Raw genomic sequence first — 19449 nt, forward strand, 5'->3', positions numbered from 1 at the left:
ATGTGTAACCAGTGTCTGCAATGGTAGCAAACGGTGTGAGGACATTTTCATCAAAGTAGAGAGGGAGAGGATTATACGTTAGCAAGGTTTTTGAAAAATAAACAATGTAAAAAGATGTTTTTTCTTTTTTTTGCTTCTTTGGAATTGTGTTAGTCGGAAAAAATGATAAAAAAATTGATGATGATCGGAAAAGATAAGAGTAATGAAATGTATACAAAACTTTAGTTTAATGGTAAATAGTTTGTGAAAATAAGTTTAATGGTGATTCTTAAACAACATATGTGAGTTTAATGTGTTTTTTGAACATGTAAATCGGCTAGAGTAATAATAGGCGGTCAAAGTTATATTATTTTAATAACAAATATAAGTTTAATGGTAAATCATATATAAAAAATGATTAAAAGTATAAAAATTGATAATTCAATACTCTACAAATTTATTTTCAAAAAATATGTTGGAGGATGTGAGATTAGGGTGATTGTGGAAATCCGAATTCCTTATGGATCGTGTATGTTCACTTTCCAAATTGATATTTCTACAATATGTCTGAGTTACATGAAATCTAGTCTAGGATAATCCTAACTGACACTTGCTTATCTAGGCACAAAAATACAAACCAAATCGCTATAGAATTCTAAGTATTTGTTTAGAAGAAGAAGAATTAAAGAAAAGATGTGATTTACGGCTCAAAAGACGAGCCATATTTATACTTGACAGATTAGAGTTAATCTTCTAAATTAGTTAGGTAGATCTCGAATTTTATGCATAATCAATGGATATCAAATTGACGAGATTTGTCAATCTTACAATAATCACCCAATAGAATTTGGATTTTCCATAAAGAACCTAAATCATATTTCCGAAAACATTTTGAGGCCCCTTTGGACCCTGCAAGTGGCTCTACCCTAGGACCCTGCAAAGGGGCACGGCCCTCTTAATCTTCGTCTTTTGTCGTACCGACTTATAATTCGATATTATATATGCATATATTATGTCCTCACCAAACATATACTAATATATAGTACAAACAACAAGTCTTTTAGATTACATGTGAGTTTCAATTACATAAAATGTCAAGTGACACTAAAATCATCAATAAAATATGAATCTTATTCTATTACGTTTTTTTAATTTGTTTATATTATGAAGAGATAAGTTGGCATTTTGAAATGTATTTGAACCTAAAAGACATTCTCTTTTGATGAACATGTATTAATATTCTTTATGTTGAAATAGAAAAGAATAAATATACTTTCAGAAAAGCACGATAAAGTAATTATCTGTTCATTATATTCATTGCAAAAAAAAAAAAAAAAAACCTTAATTGGATAATCTTTTGGCTTTTTAACTAATATAAAAACATACTACAAATAAATAATAGATTCTACGCAATGAACCGTCACGTCATTAAAAATAAAATAATAACTGTGCTGTTTTATTTGAGGAAATTAAGGAAAAGTGAGATATATTTTGAAAAAACTGGTAAAATATATAAACTAACTAATGAACAATAATTTCATATTCCTCCCTCCGTTGACGTTCTAATAAAAGTGTATAGGTTATACATATACTTTACACACTAAAAGATTTTGATGTCGAGCCTACATTATACATTTTGACATAACAAAGAGAATATATACCAACCGAGCACTTTAGATACGAACAATTACTGAGTTATGTATTGTGATACATAATCTAAGGTTGGAGAGAGTGGTATCATTAAAATCGTGCTCTCTTCACCGCCATATATATAACAGTCACTTTTTACCACACAAGTATGATTTCATGCCACACCATGACACCAAGGAAGTGAGATTACGGTAAAAATAGATAAAAGAAAAAAAAATGATTGGTTAGAAGAGAAGAGAGAGAACAAATAAAAGAGAAGAGAAAGAGTGAAAGTGTAGCAAAAATCTACTGCATTGCGGCCTAAACGGCACCAAACCGCAGTCAGGGGGCAGTATTTCCCTGCCTACATGGCAAAAGGTACGGTAAAGATCGCACCCACTCCCACAACCTAACATTTAAAACAATAAATAAATAAACACTTAAAGGTCTTTATAGCTCTTATAAAGTAAATAATTTAAATTAATTTAGTTCAAAATAGATTATTTATCTTTCATTATATTCATTTGAAACTTTCTTATATTTTAGTTTTTATCTTTTAAACTTATGTTATTTAATTATTAATTAATTGAATTTTTTTGCATATATAAAAAGTTATTTATAATGGATGAAAAATTGCCAATAGGTTAAAATATTTGAGTTTTTTTCGCTCTTTCATTTATATATTTATAAAAAAATCTCTTCATTCATTTAGTTAGTCACATCTATTTCACTTCTTTTTATTGTTTTTGCTATATATAATGTTTAAAAAATAGAAAAAGATGTGCAGGTTGATAAATTTATCTAGATTCTTTTCTCTCTTTTAATTTATATATTTATAATAGTTTTCTTTATTCTGTTTGATTATTAACATTTATTTCTCTTCTCTTCTTGTTTTAGTTGTCTAGAATAAATGAAAATGAAAATAAAATAGAATATAAAAAAAAAATAGATAAGACTATGTAGGTTCTTTTATTGCTTTCAATTTATATGTTTGTATATAAATAGAAACACATATAACATATCGCTAAATTTTTCGTTACGTCAAAATTTGGCTTTTAAACATCAAAACCAACAAAATAATCTACACACGCTTTACTCCTAAAAACCCTATATAAAAACAATTATGTTATATATGAATCCAACTTTTTATCATTTCTATAAAATTCTTTTGTAATTTTGATTTATTTTGTTAAACATTTATTCATCATAAATGTATTTCGATATATAAAAAAAACAATATATATATATATATATATATATATATATATATATATATATATATATATATATATATATATATATATATATCCAAGTAGATGTTTCAAATTTTTGATATTTCAAAAAGAAAAAAAGAAGCATGAAGTTGGTAAATTACTAATTTTGCAACAAGGAATTAGCTATTATATCACCATCTAATTTTGATTGAAATTCAATTAAAGATAAGAAAAGATAAAAGTGATTAAATATGCTCAATTTTTAGTTTAATAGTAAGTCACGAAAATATAAGTCTAACATATTTTATGGACTAACAAATATAAAAGTTTAATGATATTTTTTTAATCGGTTAAACAAAATTTAACCGGTCAAAATGATATTTTTAATGGTAAACTAGTATAAACAAGTAACTAATTACCTACAAAGATGATAGTTACTTGCATTACAAAGTCATATTCCACCTATCAGAATTTGTTTTTTAATTTATATTGTGCGCGTATATTTTTTTGAATTAAAATTCGGTAAAAAAAAAAAAAAAAAAAAAAAAAAAAAAAGTTACCAAAACAGGTAATCGGAGAAGAAACGTGTTAGGTTCATTCTTATATCTTAATTCGTTGCCTTCAATATTGGGATGCTTATTTAATTTTCAAAACAAAATCCTCATTACTTCAATGATCAAATCTTCAATTTCCCTGGAGATTTTCAGATTTTGAAGTAGAAACTAAGAAGAAGAATTCAATTCGATGGAACAGCAACGGCGGGTTGAAACATCGGATAATTCTTCTTCTTGTTCTTCTTCAACGACATCGAACGATGATTACAGGGAAAATACAGTGAAATCATCGGCAATGCCATCCAAATTTGTATTAACGTATGGGGAGATGGCGGGTGCATCCGCCGTCGTTTTGGGTTTCGCTGTTAGTCTCATCGGAGTTTATCTCTCCTTGCCGGTTTCTGACTACACCTTCCTTAAGCTTCCAAGAACGCTTGAAGATCTTCATGTCCTCCGGTATTCCTTCTCCCCCTTTTCATTTCCAATCTAAATCGAAATTTCAAACACCCTAAAATTCCCCCAAATAAATGTCTCCATGCATCTGGATTAATTATGAACACATTTTCATACCAATAGGTTTAGATTTGAGATTTCTCTGATTCTTTTTCAGGGATAATCTGGAGAGATACACATGTGACTACACAATCCAGGTGCTTGTTGGGTATTGCACAGTCTACATTTTCATGCAAACATTCATGATTCCAGGAACTGTTTTCATGTCTCTACTCGCCGGATCCCTTTTCGGGGTCTTCAAAGGATTGGCCCTCGTTGTCTTTGCTGCCACCGCCGGAGCATCTTCCTGTTACTTTCTATCTAATTTGATCGGCCGCCCTCTAATCTTGTCTCTCTGGCCTGATAAACTGGTTTTCTTCCAAAACCAGGTCAGTTCCTCTTTAACTTCATCGCCTTAACACATATATATATATATATATATATATATATATATATATATATATATATATATATATATATATATATATATATATATATATATATATATATGTATATGTATAATATGATGCATGACTTTGTGTTTTGTCGTTGTCAGGTGGCGAAAAGGGAAACCCGGTTACTAAACTACATGCTATTTCTAAGGGTGACACCCACTTTGCCAAACGCCTTTATTAACATTGCATCTCCACTTGTAAATGTGCCTTTTCACACGTTTCTGTTGGCAACTTCTCTTGGCCTCCTTCCAGTTGCTTTTATCACTGTTAGGGTAATCTCTCTCTTGTTTAGAAGATAAAGTCTCTTGGGTAATTTAAAGAAAGACAAAATGGGACATGGCCTAGATATCGGGTTTTTTTTAATGATTAAAATGAAAAGACATTTATGTCTTGTCTATATGGGTCCCAGATACATTGTGATAGTAAAGATTTTGACGTTTTTATCCAATGTGCAGGCAGGAATGGCACTTGGTGAGCTACAGTCGCTTGGAGATCTATACGACATGCAATCAATCAGCATATTGTTTTTTATAGGGCTGGCATCTGTGATCCCAACAATGATAAGCAACACGAGTGAACCATAGGGTTGTTTATTTGTAGAAGGAAATCACAGGTACATTGATAGTGTGTTTGGATATGTCATTCTTTTGAATGAATTCACTAGATTGATTCGTTAACAAGTAGATAAAACACTAAGAAAAAATTAGTCCTCAAACTAAGTCGGAACCACTCTTGTAAAATATGTATTTGGATAAATGTCTACTTTGTATTGTTTCGAATCTAAGAAATTTTATTGTCGTGTCACATTTAGATAATTGGTTTTGAATGTGTTTTGGAAAAGGGCTTCAATAGCAAGCCGAATCGGGTTTTAAATGACGGTTAACATAAATTTAAACCTACAAACATGAAATTAAAAGTTCTAACAAAAAAATCAAAATCACATAATGTCAATGATATGTTAGATTTTGGGTCTAAGAATATCAATATAAACTTGGTTAATTTAAGAATCGTGATTGCAATTACATTTCAAAATCTATGATTTCAACCTTATTGTCTTATTCTTGGGGTATCACAAAATCTGATTTGAGATAATTAAATAATGACAATTTAGAATTCATGTCACTTCCAAATTTGAAACACAAAAAAGTATCTTGCTATTTTATGATTTTGAGAAACAAATAGATACACATAATCAATTTCGGTTATCAAAAGTGTTCACCCTTTCCATGGAAGGAAGATGGCAGTTGGAAGTTGGTTGTATTCAAAATGGTGCCAAAAAGGGAAGTTACAATGGTGGTTATAAGACATAACCAACTATTGCATCATAATGATGTCATAAACTAAGGATAGTGCCTCTTGCAGGGTCTAGGGGCTTTGCACCTTGGACCCGGTAAGGGGCGCTTCCCCTAGACCCTAGCAGGGACGCTTCCTTGGACATGTATTCGTAATTTCACATTTATCAATCTGAGTGTCCACCTCATAATTCCGGTCTCGAATACTAAATCAAACTCAACATGTCTTGATAATAATTATAATTATACTAAAATATGCTGATAAACTCTAAATTATATGTTGTGAAATTAATTTTGAAACTAATTAGCCTGTAAACACACTAACTTTTTATGGAATTAATCTTGAAAGTATAGCAAAACTAATCTTGAAACTAAAGCCTCTAACCAAAGAGTTTCTAGTCCAGCGGTATCCGATGTTGCCCTCCCTTCGTGAGGTCGAGGGTTCAAGTCCCACAGTGGACATAGGTATAATAATTTATGAGTAGTTTAGCATATTTGTTGTTTAAAAAAAACCTTTAACGACCTAACTTTTGAATGAAATTAATTTTCAATTAGTCATATATATATATATATATATATATATATATATATATATATATATATATATGTGTGTGTGTGTGTGTGTGTGTGTGTGTGTGTGTCGTATAATAATTTATGAGTAGTTTAGCATATTTGTTGTTTAAAAAAAATCTTTAACGCCCTAACTTTTCAATGAAATTAATTTTCAATTAGTCATATATATATATATATATATATATATATATATATATATATATATATATATATATATGTGTGTGTGTGTGTGTGTGTGTGTGTGTGTGTGTGATTTTACTGTCAACTATTCATTTAATGTAATTAGAATTTATACGAGTGTGAAGGGACTCAACATGTGTTCTACTAAAGTTAGGTGGTATAAGTGCATATAAGACGAGTTTGATCCCATCCACAATGAAGAATGGCAAGGGTCAATGGCACAGAGCCTTAAACCTAGACACAGTTTTGGACTAAAAATATGAACAAAAAAACACTAGCAACGGTGAAAGTTTAGCATAACACAAAGAAAATTGACTTTTGGGTTTTAAACTAAATTAGTCAGTTCTGAAGAAGGGTGGTACAGCTATAAGAAGCTGATTGTGGGTTGTGGAACTCTCTCTCTCTCTCTCTCTCTCTCTTTCCCTCTCTCTCTCTCTCTCTTTGTGAATTGGTTATGTAGGTTTTTAATAATTTTGTTTTATGCTTTTAATTAGTTCTTATTTATTTTAAAATTAGAAGTGGAATGGGTTGGAATGAAGGGAAATATGAGTTTCTATATGTACCGGAATGGAAAAGATGTAAGAAAGAGAAAAAAGAAATTAATATGGTAGTGATATGACAAATGGATCGAAGGAAAAGAAAAGATGGATATCGTCTACCCTAATACCTTAATATGTGAAGTTTCGTGACAACTCATTTATATTACTTTTCTTAGTAACTAAAGTTGAAAATGTCTTTTGTTGATTATTCTACTAAGTATGAGACCCGTGTATTATATTAGTTTATTTAAAAGAAAAAACTAAATATAAAACTCTAAACATTTGAAAAGTTTGAATTTATAAAAAAAATGGGAAAAATATTGAATTATAAATATTAAAATGTTTTTTTTTCTCTAAATTTAAACAAATAATTTAGATAAATAAATAAAGAAAATTAATGAGTTTAATTTAGTAATTTTGAAATTAAAAAGAAAGTTCATTAAGGAAATTAATATGCATTTATTATTGCATTTAAATACTGAAACTTAATAAAATAGAAAAACCATAAAATGATATGTTGAATAAAAACTAATTCAAAATACTATAAAATTACATTTGGCAAATTAAATTGGCAAATTAAATGAGAGTATAACAAAAAAAAATCAAGTAGAAGATATCAAATTTGGTGCTACCTTACATACTATTGAAATATGGAAAGTGAATTTCTACACAATCAATAAAAAGATGGAGAAACCATTTTGATTATCAAAACATACCTTGTTTCATCCCCTGTTGTGACAGAGGATGCATAATTGCATCTCACATTTTTTGTTTAAAAAAGGGTAAGTCATAGAAGAAAGAAAGTAATGGTCCACATTTCCATTTATAGGAGGAAGGCCACAACTTGTACATTGAATGGCGATGGGGCATGTGGTACAGGATCATCATAATGGCAAGGAAGGTTTTATAAAATCAATTAAATTCATATGTACATCAGATTATTTAATAAAGAAAACAAAGTGGGAAAAGACAAAACATCTTCATTAAAAAACCCATTTCTGATTTGGGGGTAATTATCCAAAAGATTTGAGAAATTGTTGTATAGTCTTTTGCCAATATACACTCTCAATGGTTATTATTCTAGCTTGATATTGTCAAGGACATACATCCACTTTTCCGTTTTCATATTACTTAAACAAAAATCTAAGAATGAAAATATCAAACGACCAAAACAATACATAAAGCGCATTGACCATACATATCCATAAGTTTGACTTACCAAAAGCCAACTTATTTACTTCAAAAGTCCAAACTACAAACTACACAACTACATACTCTCTCTCTCTCTCTCTATAACAAAATACCAAATTTCACAGAAACCTTCTAAACATGAAACCGAAACCTCTCCTATCGACCTCGGAGAAGATAATAATTATTCACAAGCAATCCGACAGCCAAAAACACTAACAATGGCATTTCCGTAAATCCCCCTTACTCCATGACCACTTTCTGAAAACCTTTTGTTACATTCTTTAGCATACAATTCTCCGAAGCAGCAGCAAGTCCCTGCAACATTCTCAAAATCTCGGTTGTGTCCTCAAGAAAATATCGGGCCTTGCTGGGCTTTCGGCCCACCGTGCAAGCAAATATCTCCGCCACCGGGGACAGAGCCGGGCCCGCAACCGCCCGTGTGATCGCCTCAAACATGTCCTCATCTGACCTGTCATCCCCTATGCAAAGCACAAAATCAGGCAACATTCCTTTTTCTTTCATTGTTGTCAACAGTCTATCCACAACAAGCCCTTTGTTAATCCCCTATTCAAAAAAACAAAAAAAATATTATAAGCACGTTGCGATTATTATTTAAAAATATATATATATATATATATATATATATATATATATATATATATATATATATATATATATATAAGGGAAAAAGAATACTAACTTGTGGTTTAACTTCAACAATATTTTGACCACTTTTGACTGTAACGGGTTCATTAGCAAGAACACTTTCCAAATGATCCAAAAGCTCTTTAGCTTGACACGACCCAAAATCCGGATCCGCGTATTGATAGTTCCAAACCAACCCGCTTTCTTTCATCTCAATTGTCGACCCGTCTGTTGTTTCTGTGTATAATTTCATAACCGGGTCGGCTATCTGTTTCCAATAAAAATCGGGAACCGCAATACAAGTTTCCCATTCCGCTTCCTTATTCTCCCTACACAAATAAAAATAATATTAAATAAATAAAAATCACAAATAAACAAAAAGTTTTTTTTTTTTTTTTGCTATTTCTTGCATTCGTACCTCAGGAAGTAACCATGTTCAGCTGCAACACCCAAATTATCACATGATGAAAACCATTCGGTCAAAGTAGCCCGATCTTTCCCACTAACAATAAAAACAATGTTTTTCGGGTCTTTACATAAACTATTCAACATTCCGGAAACTTCCGGACTCGGGTTGGTGCTGATTGAATTTTGAACCGTTATAGTCCCGTCATAATCCAACAAAATAGCGCGTTTTTTAGTCCGTTTGTAAGCCGAAACGATATGTTCAACCGAAAGCTTCCGGAAGTTTGGATCCAACGCGACGACCCGGAAACCCAACCCGAAGCCGATCCCCCAACACCTTCTCCTCACATGATCCCTACAAGATCTTTCTAGATCTTGCCAAAAACTGCGGGCCCAATACGCCACATCATGTGTGCTGACGTATCTATAATGTTTTTCATGCCTCATTTGTTTTTCGGGTTCGGCAATGATCAAGGCCATATCCATAGCCTCCGCAACCGCATCGATGTTCCACGGGTTGACCCGTATCGCGCCACTAAGAGACGGTGAACACCCGATGAATTCGGATACAACGAGCATGCTTTTTTTCGGAATTGACGGATTCGCCCCTAGGGTTTCATCGAGCTTATCGTTCCCTTGTCGAGAGATGATGTACTCATACGGGATTAAATTCATTCCGTCTCGTACAGCTGTCACGAGGCAACATTCGGAAATGACATAATACGCGATCCGTTCGTAAAATTGAAGCGGGATATCGATTAGAATTACGGGTTCGTATCCGGGTCGCCCGAATTTCCGGTTTATCCGTTCGCGGGTCGTATGAGTTTCCGATTGCACCTCAAGAACATCGCGTCCACGCCCGCGGGCTGGGTTCGCGATTTGAACCAAAACCACCTTACCCCTCTTTTCGGGATGGTGAGTCAGCAAATTCTCGAAAGCTAAAAGCTTCAAACTTATGCCTTTAAATATGTCCATGTCATCAACCCCGAGCAACACGGTTCGACCGTGAAACCGGTCGCGTAACTCGGCTACTTTTGACTCGGTTTCCGGGAGATCAAGAACATTCCGGAGTTGTTTTAAATGGATTCCAACGGGTAAAATCTTGATGCTTACGGTTCGACCGTAGTATTCGAGCCCGATGTAGCCTCGTTTGGATTGATAAGATAGCCCGAGCATTCTACTGCAACATGAAAGGAAATGACGGGCGTAATCAAAAGTATGGAATCCGATAAGATCGGAATTGAGTAGGGCCCGCAAAAGCTCGTCACGTACCGGTAGGGTCCGGTAAATTTCGGAAGACGGAAACGGGCTATGGAGAAAAAACCCGAGTTTGACCCGATTGAATCTTTTTCTCAAAAAAGTAGGTAAAACCATTAAATGGTAGTCATGTACCCAAACGAAATCGTCATCCGGGCTAATTACTTCCATAACTTTATCTGCGAAAATCTTGTTGACCGAAACATACGCTTGCCAAAGAGACCGGTCAAACCGGCCCCCAAGGTCCGGTGATAACGGAAGCATGTAGTGAAACAATGGCCATAAATGTTGCTTACAAAACCCATGGTAAAATTTGCTAAAAAGCTCCGGGGGTATAAACGCGGGGACACATTTGAAATTTTCGAGGAGATGTTGCGCCACATCATCTTGATCTTTCGGGTCGATTTCTTCGCGGAGACAACCGATGTAGATTATTTCTACGTCTTCATTGAGCCCATCTTTGAGTTGTAACAGAAGGGAGTCTTCGTCCCAACTGAATGTCCAACTCCCGCTGTGGGTCTTGTGGACCCGCAGTGGGAGTTGGTTTCCGACCAGGATCATTCGATCCTGGGAAACGGATGATGGGGCATCGGAACTAAAACCTTCGTCGTCTAGTTCCGATAATACCCCTGGGACGGTCGCCACACGGGAAAGTTTTTTTCCCATGTGGCGACCAAATCCGGATGATGGTAATGGGGCTTCACCCGAAGCGAGTTCGAAGAGATTGGTGTAAGATCTTGACATCATAATTTAAGAAGTGGAATTAAGATCGATGATAAATTCTGGAAATGTTCCTTTTTCGATCTGCAAAAGAAATGAGAATAGATGTATCATACGTTTCAATTTTATTAAGTAGATGTACAAACAAACCTCAAAAAAAGCTTCGTATCGAAAATCTGACATTACCAAATTTAGTATAGGCCATGAATCTTGGATGTATAGGTAAATAATTAAATGAACATTGAATGAAATTTTAAGATCCGTTTATGAAACCCCAAAAAACGAGGTTTATATATTTTTCAGATAGTGAACTCAAACCCTAGAACATCAAGATTCAAGGATAGGAGAAGAACTGCGGAAGGTTTTTATTTTTTTAAAAACTATGAATTGAAAACATGAAATTTTTTGAAGTAAAACTGAGAACCCATTTGAATGAAGAACCCTAGAACATGAAGCATATGAACAAACAGGTTATGTGCATACAGAAAAAAAAAATGATAAAAAGTTGAAATATACTTGTCAATCTTCAGCAAGAAATGAAATCAACTTCACGAAAAGATAGAACAAACCTGGAAAGTTGCTCAAAGTCCTGCCATTTTCAGAGAACGAAGTAAAGATTCCAAATTTGCTGCAAGAAAAAGTGGGGAAGCTTGATAATGAAACAGAACCCACAAAAAAATATTAATCAAAAGGAAAAGTTGATTAGATCAGTGGTAGTGATGAAAGAAGAGAAAGATTACCTTTGATTAAAGTGGAAATGAGAAACAATTTGATGAAAAATATCAAAGATTCCTCCGTTTAATATAAACAAATCGCAAAGATTCCTCACATTAACACAGTACTTTCTTTCACTATATATCCACCTATGCCTGAAGTAATTACACTATAAAATTTCAGGGCATCTTTTTTCAGGGCTAAAAGACTCATTTTCAGACTGACATACATGTTTTAATGCATAAAGTACAACTTAGTTATGTTATTCCATTTTGTTGTATAGAAAGCTTAAGATACCTTTATGATGCCTGAGAGCGAGAGCTGAGCACTCGAAACACTTTTGTATTTTTTTAATTAATTTAAGAAATCTAAATTAATATTATATTATTTCTTCAATAAACACTTGATTTAAAAAATGAGGGCAAGTTAATTTTACAGAATATGACATTCTACCGACAATCACAAAATTACCAAATGTTTTTTTTTAATATAAGGTAAATAATTTTTGGATGATTAGCAAATAACCATATTTAAAAATATTAAATATTAGGCGGCTTATTAAAAAGATCAAAATTAAAATGTTTTGGCGTTTTGTCATTTAAAAAAATAATGTTAAGACATATTTTATCTGATAGAGTTTATTTCATTGAAAACTTGACGACATTAAAAATCTCGATTTAAAGATCGATTTTTTTTCTTTTCAAATGTAACTTGCAAATGAAAAAGACGACGTATTATATATGTCTGTGAGCCAAAATGGACATATTTCTGAAATGGTGGACATTAATTTTGGCAAATGGAAAAAGGTTAGATCAACTATCTATTTTCCATAAAAAAAATAAATAATAATAATGACCTTTTTGTGATTACCCGAAATTCTAATAAATGCCTCAATTAAGAAAACGAATTGTTAGGAATTATTATGACTTAAACAGAAAGTAGTCCATTAAAATATATAGTTAATATGATGATATGAATGCTGAGCCTATAAGATTGTTGCACTAAAATATACAAATTTCAGTTACAGTGGGATGCCTAAATCATTTTGACAATACTTTGCTTATGGTTTTGTTCTCTTTGCATAGTAAAACAAGAATAGGGAGCTCCACTCAATCCTCTCTTCATGTGCTCTACACTGTACCCAATAACCATTAATCCCATTGGTTTTATTTGTCAATGAAAATACTTTTATATATATATATATATATATATATATATATATATATATATATATATATATATATATATATATATATATATATATATATATGTGTGTGTGTGTGTGAAAAAAACAATAACCGGAATATCCCATTTAACTTTTTTTTAATAAAAAAATACAGTTAAAATCTAAGTCTACGATTTCAGCCCCATTTATATTGAAAAATGATGATAACAAGCTCCACGGTTGCAAAATTTTGACATATTTCAGTATAATTAATTTATTTATTTAATCTACATAACCAATAATTTACACATAGCCTCGAGTTAGCAAGTAGAAAGTGTACGTGTGCCATATAGACGTCATCGTATTAAATATTTAAAAGATTCCTTTAACACTAGAAAAAGACTGTGAGAGATGAAAATGCACATTATTGATGTCCTTTTCAACATTAAACCATTTAAAATTGGAGTAAATATACATTTAAAAATTTAATACATCATATAACTATTGTAAAACTCAGAATATCAATATTATTGATTTTGAGAATGTCTTTAAAACTAGATCTGCTGATCTACGTTAGGAATTCTATTACATCAGTTTCATGTTTTGTGTAATTTTTATATTGTGACTTAAAAATATTATCGTTTAGTTTAACTTTTAATTAAATAATATATTCAGTAATCAGTTTTTTTTAATAATCTTTTATATAAATTTAATTAATTTAAAGTCATCATATACGATTGATTTGTACACAACAATTTATATTTTATAGAATTATATAAATACAACATTTTTAAGCACAAACTGTTGTATATTAAGAAAAAATATTTTGTATGAATTAGCTCCTAAAATCTGTTATAGATGAAGACGTTAGCCATGGTATGTGATGTGGTGTTTGAGCTTACTAAGCGATGTGATTTAACCTTACCAAAACTCTAATTCAACAATTGAAGTTTTGCAATAATGTAAACTTGTTATAATTATCACAAGACAAAAATAATGCAGTTGAAGCAATCTTATGGACCATGTTATCGCTATGTGGTTGTGTTTGAAATGAAGAAAAGTCGAAAGCATATTTTATTGAGACAAAATTGCAAAAATGGTTCCTGTGGTATGTATTTTTTGGGGTTTTAATTCAAACAGTGATTTTTTTGGATTGGTGATCCTTTTGAGGTAGTTTGTATGTGAAAATAGTCCCTCCGGAAATTGAAATAACTATAATACCCTTGGGGTATTTATTTTTCATTTTTCTTTCATTTTTTTAAATTAAATATTTATTTATTTATTTTAACAATTAAAAAATAATGGAGGACCCACCTCTCTCTCTCTCTCACACACACACACACACAAGCAAACACACACACTCCAGATCATCGACATTCATCATCTTCCTTTTAGCCACCATCATCCATACATCAAGAATGTTGAACCCAAGCTTCCTTCTTCAACCATCGAAGCTGCACCACTGAAAACCCCACAACAAAAAAATGCACCGAGGTAATCATCCCCTGTCACCATTGATCACAAACACCATGGGGAAGAGATATACACACACTGAATCTTTATTTGGGTTTTATTTTGTTTATGATGTCGATTTCGATTTTGTTTCTCCTTCTAACCAGAACCAAAAACCCATGGAACAACTCTGATTTTGTTTTCAATCAAGTTTTTAGTTTTATTTCATACTTCTATTTTGATTCCATTCAAGTTTATTTCTTCAAGAACCCATATGAATTCCAAATTTCTTTTTAATTCAAGGCACACACAATGAAACCGTTGAAATATGGGTTTGTTTTTAAATGTCAAACCTTTGATTTAGTTGCAGGTTCTCTAAGGGTTTTGGAGCAAGAAACCCCAATCTTTGATTTAGTTGACGTACTGTAATGGTTTTTGAATAGGGATGAAGGTTTCATCTTCATCAGTTTTTGAGCAAGGATGAAGGTTCCCTAGTCACACCAGAAATCCATGTATGTGTGTGTCTTTAGGTTCCTCCCCTCATCAACTTCCTCTTCCCTCCCACCTATTCTTCTTCACCATCGTTATCTCCCTCTGGACTCATCCCCAGATAAAAATTAAAACTTTTAACCAACACCAAACCAAAATCAAGAACAACCCATTAATCAATTCCCCCATCAAAATTAGAGGAATGGAGAAGTATGGAGGGATAGCAGGTGGGTAAATCAGCTTTTGGATGAACAAGAATGGTGAAAATAGAACGAATGTTTTTTCAGAAAAACTGATCATTCCATCCTCGAAGATCGAATCGAATCAGGGGGAATTGATGAATTGATGAAGTGTAATCTAAAAAATATAACAAATCAGGGGAGAAGGGTGGAGATTGAAAGAAGAGGGAAGGTTCGTCTGTTTGTGTGTGTGTGTGTGTGTGATGAAGTGATAGCTCAGGATATGAGAGAGAGAGAGAAGAGAAAAGAGAGAGAGGTGGGTCCTCCATTATTTTTTTTAACTGTTAAAGTAAATAAATAAATATTTAATTTAAAAAAATGAAAGAAAAATGAAAAATAAATACCCCAAGGGTATTATAGTTATTTCAATTTTCGGAGGGACTATTTTCATATACAAACTATCTCAAAAGGACCACTAATCCAAAAAAATCATTGTTTGGACTAAAACCTCAAAAAAATACATACCACAAGGACCATTTTTGCAATTTTATCTTTTATTGATAACATAGTTGTGACTTCTTTTATGTTTTTAGACTATCTTCTTGTAATTGGTTCTTAGTTATTCGCTTCTTTTTGTTTCTTTATAACATTCGTCTATTAAAAAAAATAAAGAAAAAACTTACATTGCTTGTTTTATAATAAGTACAAAATTATTTGCACCGTTGTGTATAATTAATAAAACTAAGAATTAAATACCTACTTACACTATGTCAACATCTACTACGTGTTGGGCATATATGCATCTAGAAAAGGCAAGTGATGTGATACACTTGTCTATGGTTTTTTATTTGAACTTTATATAATATGTTGCGTATGATAAACGATAACAAAGTAGATGCTCCATATAATAATAACATATTATATGTTTGGTTAATTTGTTAATAACTAGTTACTAGCTATAGGAGTAGGAGGAAGCCTTTATTTGAAAATCTGTCTTATGTAGGATTGTAGGTCTTTTGTTTCCCACTGTTATACAAACAATGTTATTATTATTACTATGTGTGAAATCCGTATATTATACGGGGTTCATTTAAAAAAATTAAACATTAAAATTTAAATAGATAATATCTTCTTTAGTAAATGAAAGTTTTTTTTTTGATACTTGTCATACTCTCATTCATTTTACCACATATCATTTTATGGTTATTTTGAATTAATTTTTATTCATATGTAATTTTGTGATTTTCCTATTTTGTTAAATTTCATATGGCATTTAAATTTAATAATAAGTGCATATAAATTTCATTAATGAACTTTCTTTATAATTTCAAATTTTAAAAATAAAATCTCATTAATTTGCTTTGATTATGTTATCTAAATGGTTTGTTTAAATTTAAAAGACAAAAAAAAAACATTTTAATTTTAGTAATTTAATATTTTTCTCATTTTTCTTATAAATTCAAATTTGTCAAATGTTTATATATATTTAATTGTTTTAAATACACTCATGTAATACATGGGCTCACACCTAGTTTTTTAATATACAAATTTAAAATAAGGAAGAAACATATTTATTGCAATTTAATATCATATGTATGATATTTAATACTTACATATATAAATATATGATTTTAATTTTAAAAATTGAAACAAACCAAAAATTGACAAGTGAATAATATTTATTTCAAAAATACCACAAAATTACAAGTGTCAAAACTCATGAAAGATTGACATTTGGCAAAAAAAACATTTATTTATTAAAAAGGATTATTATTTTATTTCTTACTTTAAAACGACTCATAGTTAAAAACATAATTTGAATACATCAAAAGTCGGATTTTTTTTAACGGAGAAAAAATACATTTTATTTTTCATAGCAAATTAATGATCGTTTACTAGAAAAATGTTAAATTAAACTATATATTGTAATATAAATTTCATGGTTTTCAAAATCGTGACAATACAAATACAGAAAATTATTATAGTTCGCGTTTTTTTCTTGTCTGTTGCTAATATAAGGCAAATAGAAATTTGTTTATATTGAAAAATTAACTTATTATAGACATAGTCAAAACCTTAGAAGTTAATTCAAATAATTGATATTGAATTATTAGGGCCACTGAAAATGAAGTTATAGAGGAAAAAAATGTATTTTAAGGCTATATTTTATTTTCGAAAACAGAAATAAAAATGTATGCGTGTATTCTTTTTCTTGTTATATACACAAGACAAATATCTGTTCATCTTCTATAAAAGTTTGAGAACATTACACCGAAGGTAGTGTTATATATATATATATATATATATATATATATATATATATATATATATATATATATATATATATATATATATATATATATATATATATATATATATATATATATATATATATATGATTAGGTTCATGTGAGATGGTTTAATTTTGTAAGACCGTAATACGCAATCCTAATCACTCATTTAGTAGATAAAATAAAAACATTTTTAAAATTCAAAATAATCGAAAATTTTTGAAAAAAAAAAATTCCAATATTATTTTCAGAATATATATTTTCCAAAAAAATAAAAAATAAATAAATAAAATTCATTTTTTACATATTCTATTAGAATATTAGAATATTCTGCATATCTAACAAAATCTAGTAGAATATTCTAACATTCTAAAAATATATTAGAATATGTACAGTATAATATTCTATTAAAATATTTCACGTATTTTTAAAAAAAAAACGATAATTTCTTTTTTTTTAGTTAAATAAAGTTCCAAAATTAATAATTAAAAAAGAATTTGTGGATTTTTCTTTTTATTTTATATTTTAAAATTATTTTTAGAATTGGTCTCACAAAATTAGCATGGTCTTAAATGAACCTGAACATATATATATATATATATATATATATATATATATATATATATATATATATAGGGAAAGAAAGAGGGAGAGAGAGAGAGGAATGATCATTTGAGAATTTATACTTTCTCGAGAACCCGAGAACCAAACAAGGACCGTTAGATCAAAATAACTGAGGGTCATGATGATTTGTAGCATTTTTGTAAAAACTTGAAAATAAAAAACACGGGGGTATCTTATTTCAATTTGTTAGAGTGCATTTTAGGGATAGAAAACTTTATATATATATATATATATATATATATATATATATATATATATATATATATATATATATATATCTTGTTTTGATGTTCTTTAGAATACGAAACGATTAAAAAAAAGTAATCAACGAAAGCAAACTATTCAATGTCTGCCGAAAAGAAGCTAATCAATAAAATAATCTATTTGTCGAAAAGAAGTTATTCACTTCCCTAATACCAACAAAACATATAACTTTACAAATAAATATTTGTTTTCAAATATATAATTAATGATTACATTTTTGAAGTTTCAATACTTTTTTTTACACTATGACCTCTAGATTCCACGGATTGTAATCTAGTGTTGTTAAAATATAAATTAGCATGTCATGTACCGTCAAAATTTACATCTTACGATAATTACATCTAACCTCAAATTATCGGATAATGACACATTATCAAATGTTTAAACGTTAATATCTTAGAAAGGTAGGAAACTATAATAAAGCGGAAAACATGTTCATTTTTTATTGAGTAACATTTCATTTTCATAGTCAATTTTTTATTTTATTTTTTTGTAATATTATATTATGATTAATGTGTTTGTCTAAATAAGATAATTATATAATTTTTAAACATATTGTTGTAATATAAAAAAAATAAAAAATGATATGAATTAATGTTTATGTTTGATATTTATTGTATTTGGTTATAGTAAAAAAGAAATATTACAAAAAAAAATCAAACAAAAAATATTAATGTTTGAAAAGGATAAAAAACATTTGAAAAAAATGTTTTTTAGGCTAGAAAAGATATGAAGATATTTGAAGATTTATGGTGTGTTTGATACCTATTTAACCCGGTCTGAGTCAACAATTTGGGCTGACTCGGTCAGACAATTACTATTTGATAGTTCGCTTTCTCGATCAGACGTGTGACTATTTTTTCTTACCCGGTATGCTTTGTAACATTTGTTGATTGGGAATAAAGACGTTCCTACCCTCATTTGTATTGTTTCTTCCCTCATTAACCATTCTTCATCTTCAATCGTAACCTAAAAAAAAGCGCACAAACACAAATCGTTGCCTCCTCCATCAACGGTTCCCCGTTATATCGCTGGTCGCTACTTTCTCGCCACCATTTAGCCTCAATCAAGCCACCATCTTGCCACCATCTCACCCGCTAAAGAGAGGTCCCCATCTCTGATCGGTTACTGTAATTCATGAAAACA

At 30.5% G+C, this 19449-nt stretch overlaps 2 protein-coding genes across 3 annotated transcripts; one reads left to right on the plus strand and one right to left on the minus strand.

The window, feature by feature from the left end:
- Positions 1-3479: 3479 nt before the first annotated feature.
- On the plus strand, positions 3480-5120 carry LOC145033429 (putative membrane protein At4g09580). The gene is made up of 4 exons (XM_078982046.1): positions 3480-3832; positions 3987-4257; positions 4425-4595; positions 4779-5120. Exons 1-4 carry the CDS (start codon positions 3567-3569, stop codon positions 4905-4907), a joined length of 837 nt encoding a protein of 278 aa, XP_078838172.1. The 5' UTR covers positions 3480-3566; the 3' UTR covers positions 4908-5120.
- Positions 5121-8057: 2937 nt separating this feature from the next.
- TPS5 (trehalose phosphatase/synthase 5) lies at positions 8058-12008 on the minus strand. 2 transcript variants are annotated; one of them, XM_078983051.1, is made up of 5 exons: positions 11866-12008; positions 11695-11774; positions 9162-11209; positions 8799-9072; positions 8058-8662 (listed from the first exon to the last, which is right to left on the minus strand). In XM_078983051.1, exons 3-5 carry the CDS (start codon positions 11150-11152, stop codon positions 8339-8341), a joined length of 2589 nt encoding a protein of 862 aa, XP_078839177.1. In that variant the 5' UTR covers positions 11153-11209; positions 11695-11774; positions 11866-12008; the 3' UTR covers positions 8058-8338. The 2 variants fall into 2 exon arrangements, with proteins under 2 accessions (XP_078839177.1, XP_078839178.1); XM_078983052.1 differs by having other exon boundaries at positions 11695-11753; positions 11866-11989.
- Between the last annotated feature and the right edge of the window lie 7441 nt (positions 12009-19449).

The sequence above is a fragment of the Lactuca saligna genome, chromosome 3 (genome assembly GCF_052625555.1).
Source record: "Lactuca saligna cultivar CGN05327 chromosome 3, ASM5262555v1, whole genome shotgun sequence".
NCBI classification, from domain to species: Eukaryota; Viridiplantae; Streptophyta; class Magnoliopsida; order Asterales; family Asteraceae; genus Lactuca; species Lactuca saligna.

Bases quoted from the DNA above. Each gene is read 5' to 3' on its own strand.
- LOC145033429 (XM_078982046.1), top strand. From the start codon at position 3,567: ATGGAACAGCAACGGCGGGTTGAAACATCGGATAATTCTTCTTCTTGT. The intron at 3,833-3,986 runs GTATTCCTTCTC...ATTCTTTTTCAG, and splicing joins GAAGATCTTCATGTCCTCCG to GGATAATCTGGAGAGATACA. The intron at 4,596-4,778 runs GTAATCTCTCTC...TCCAATGTGCAG, and splicing joins TTGCTTTTATCACTGTTAGG to GCAGGAATGGCACTTGGTGA.
- TPS5 (XM_078983051.1), bottom strand. From the start codon at position 11,152: ATGATGTCAAGATCTTACACCAATCTCTTCGAACTCGCTTCGGGTGAA. The intron at 9,073-9,161 runs GTACGAATGCAA...TTATTTGTGTAG, and splicing joins GAACATGGTTACTTCCTGAG to GGAGAATAAGGAAGCGGAAT. The intron at 8,663-8,798 runs GTTAGTATTCTT...TTTTTTGAATAG, and splicing joins TTGTTGAAGTTAAACCACAA to GGGATTAACAAAGGGCTTGT.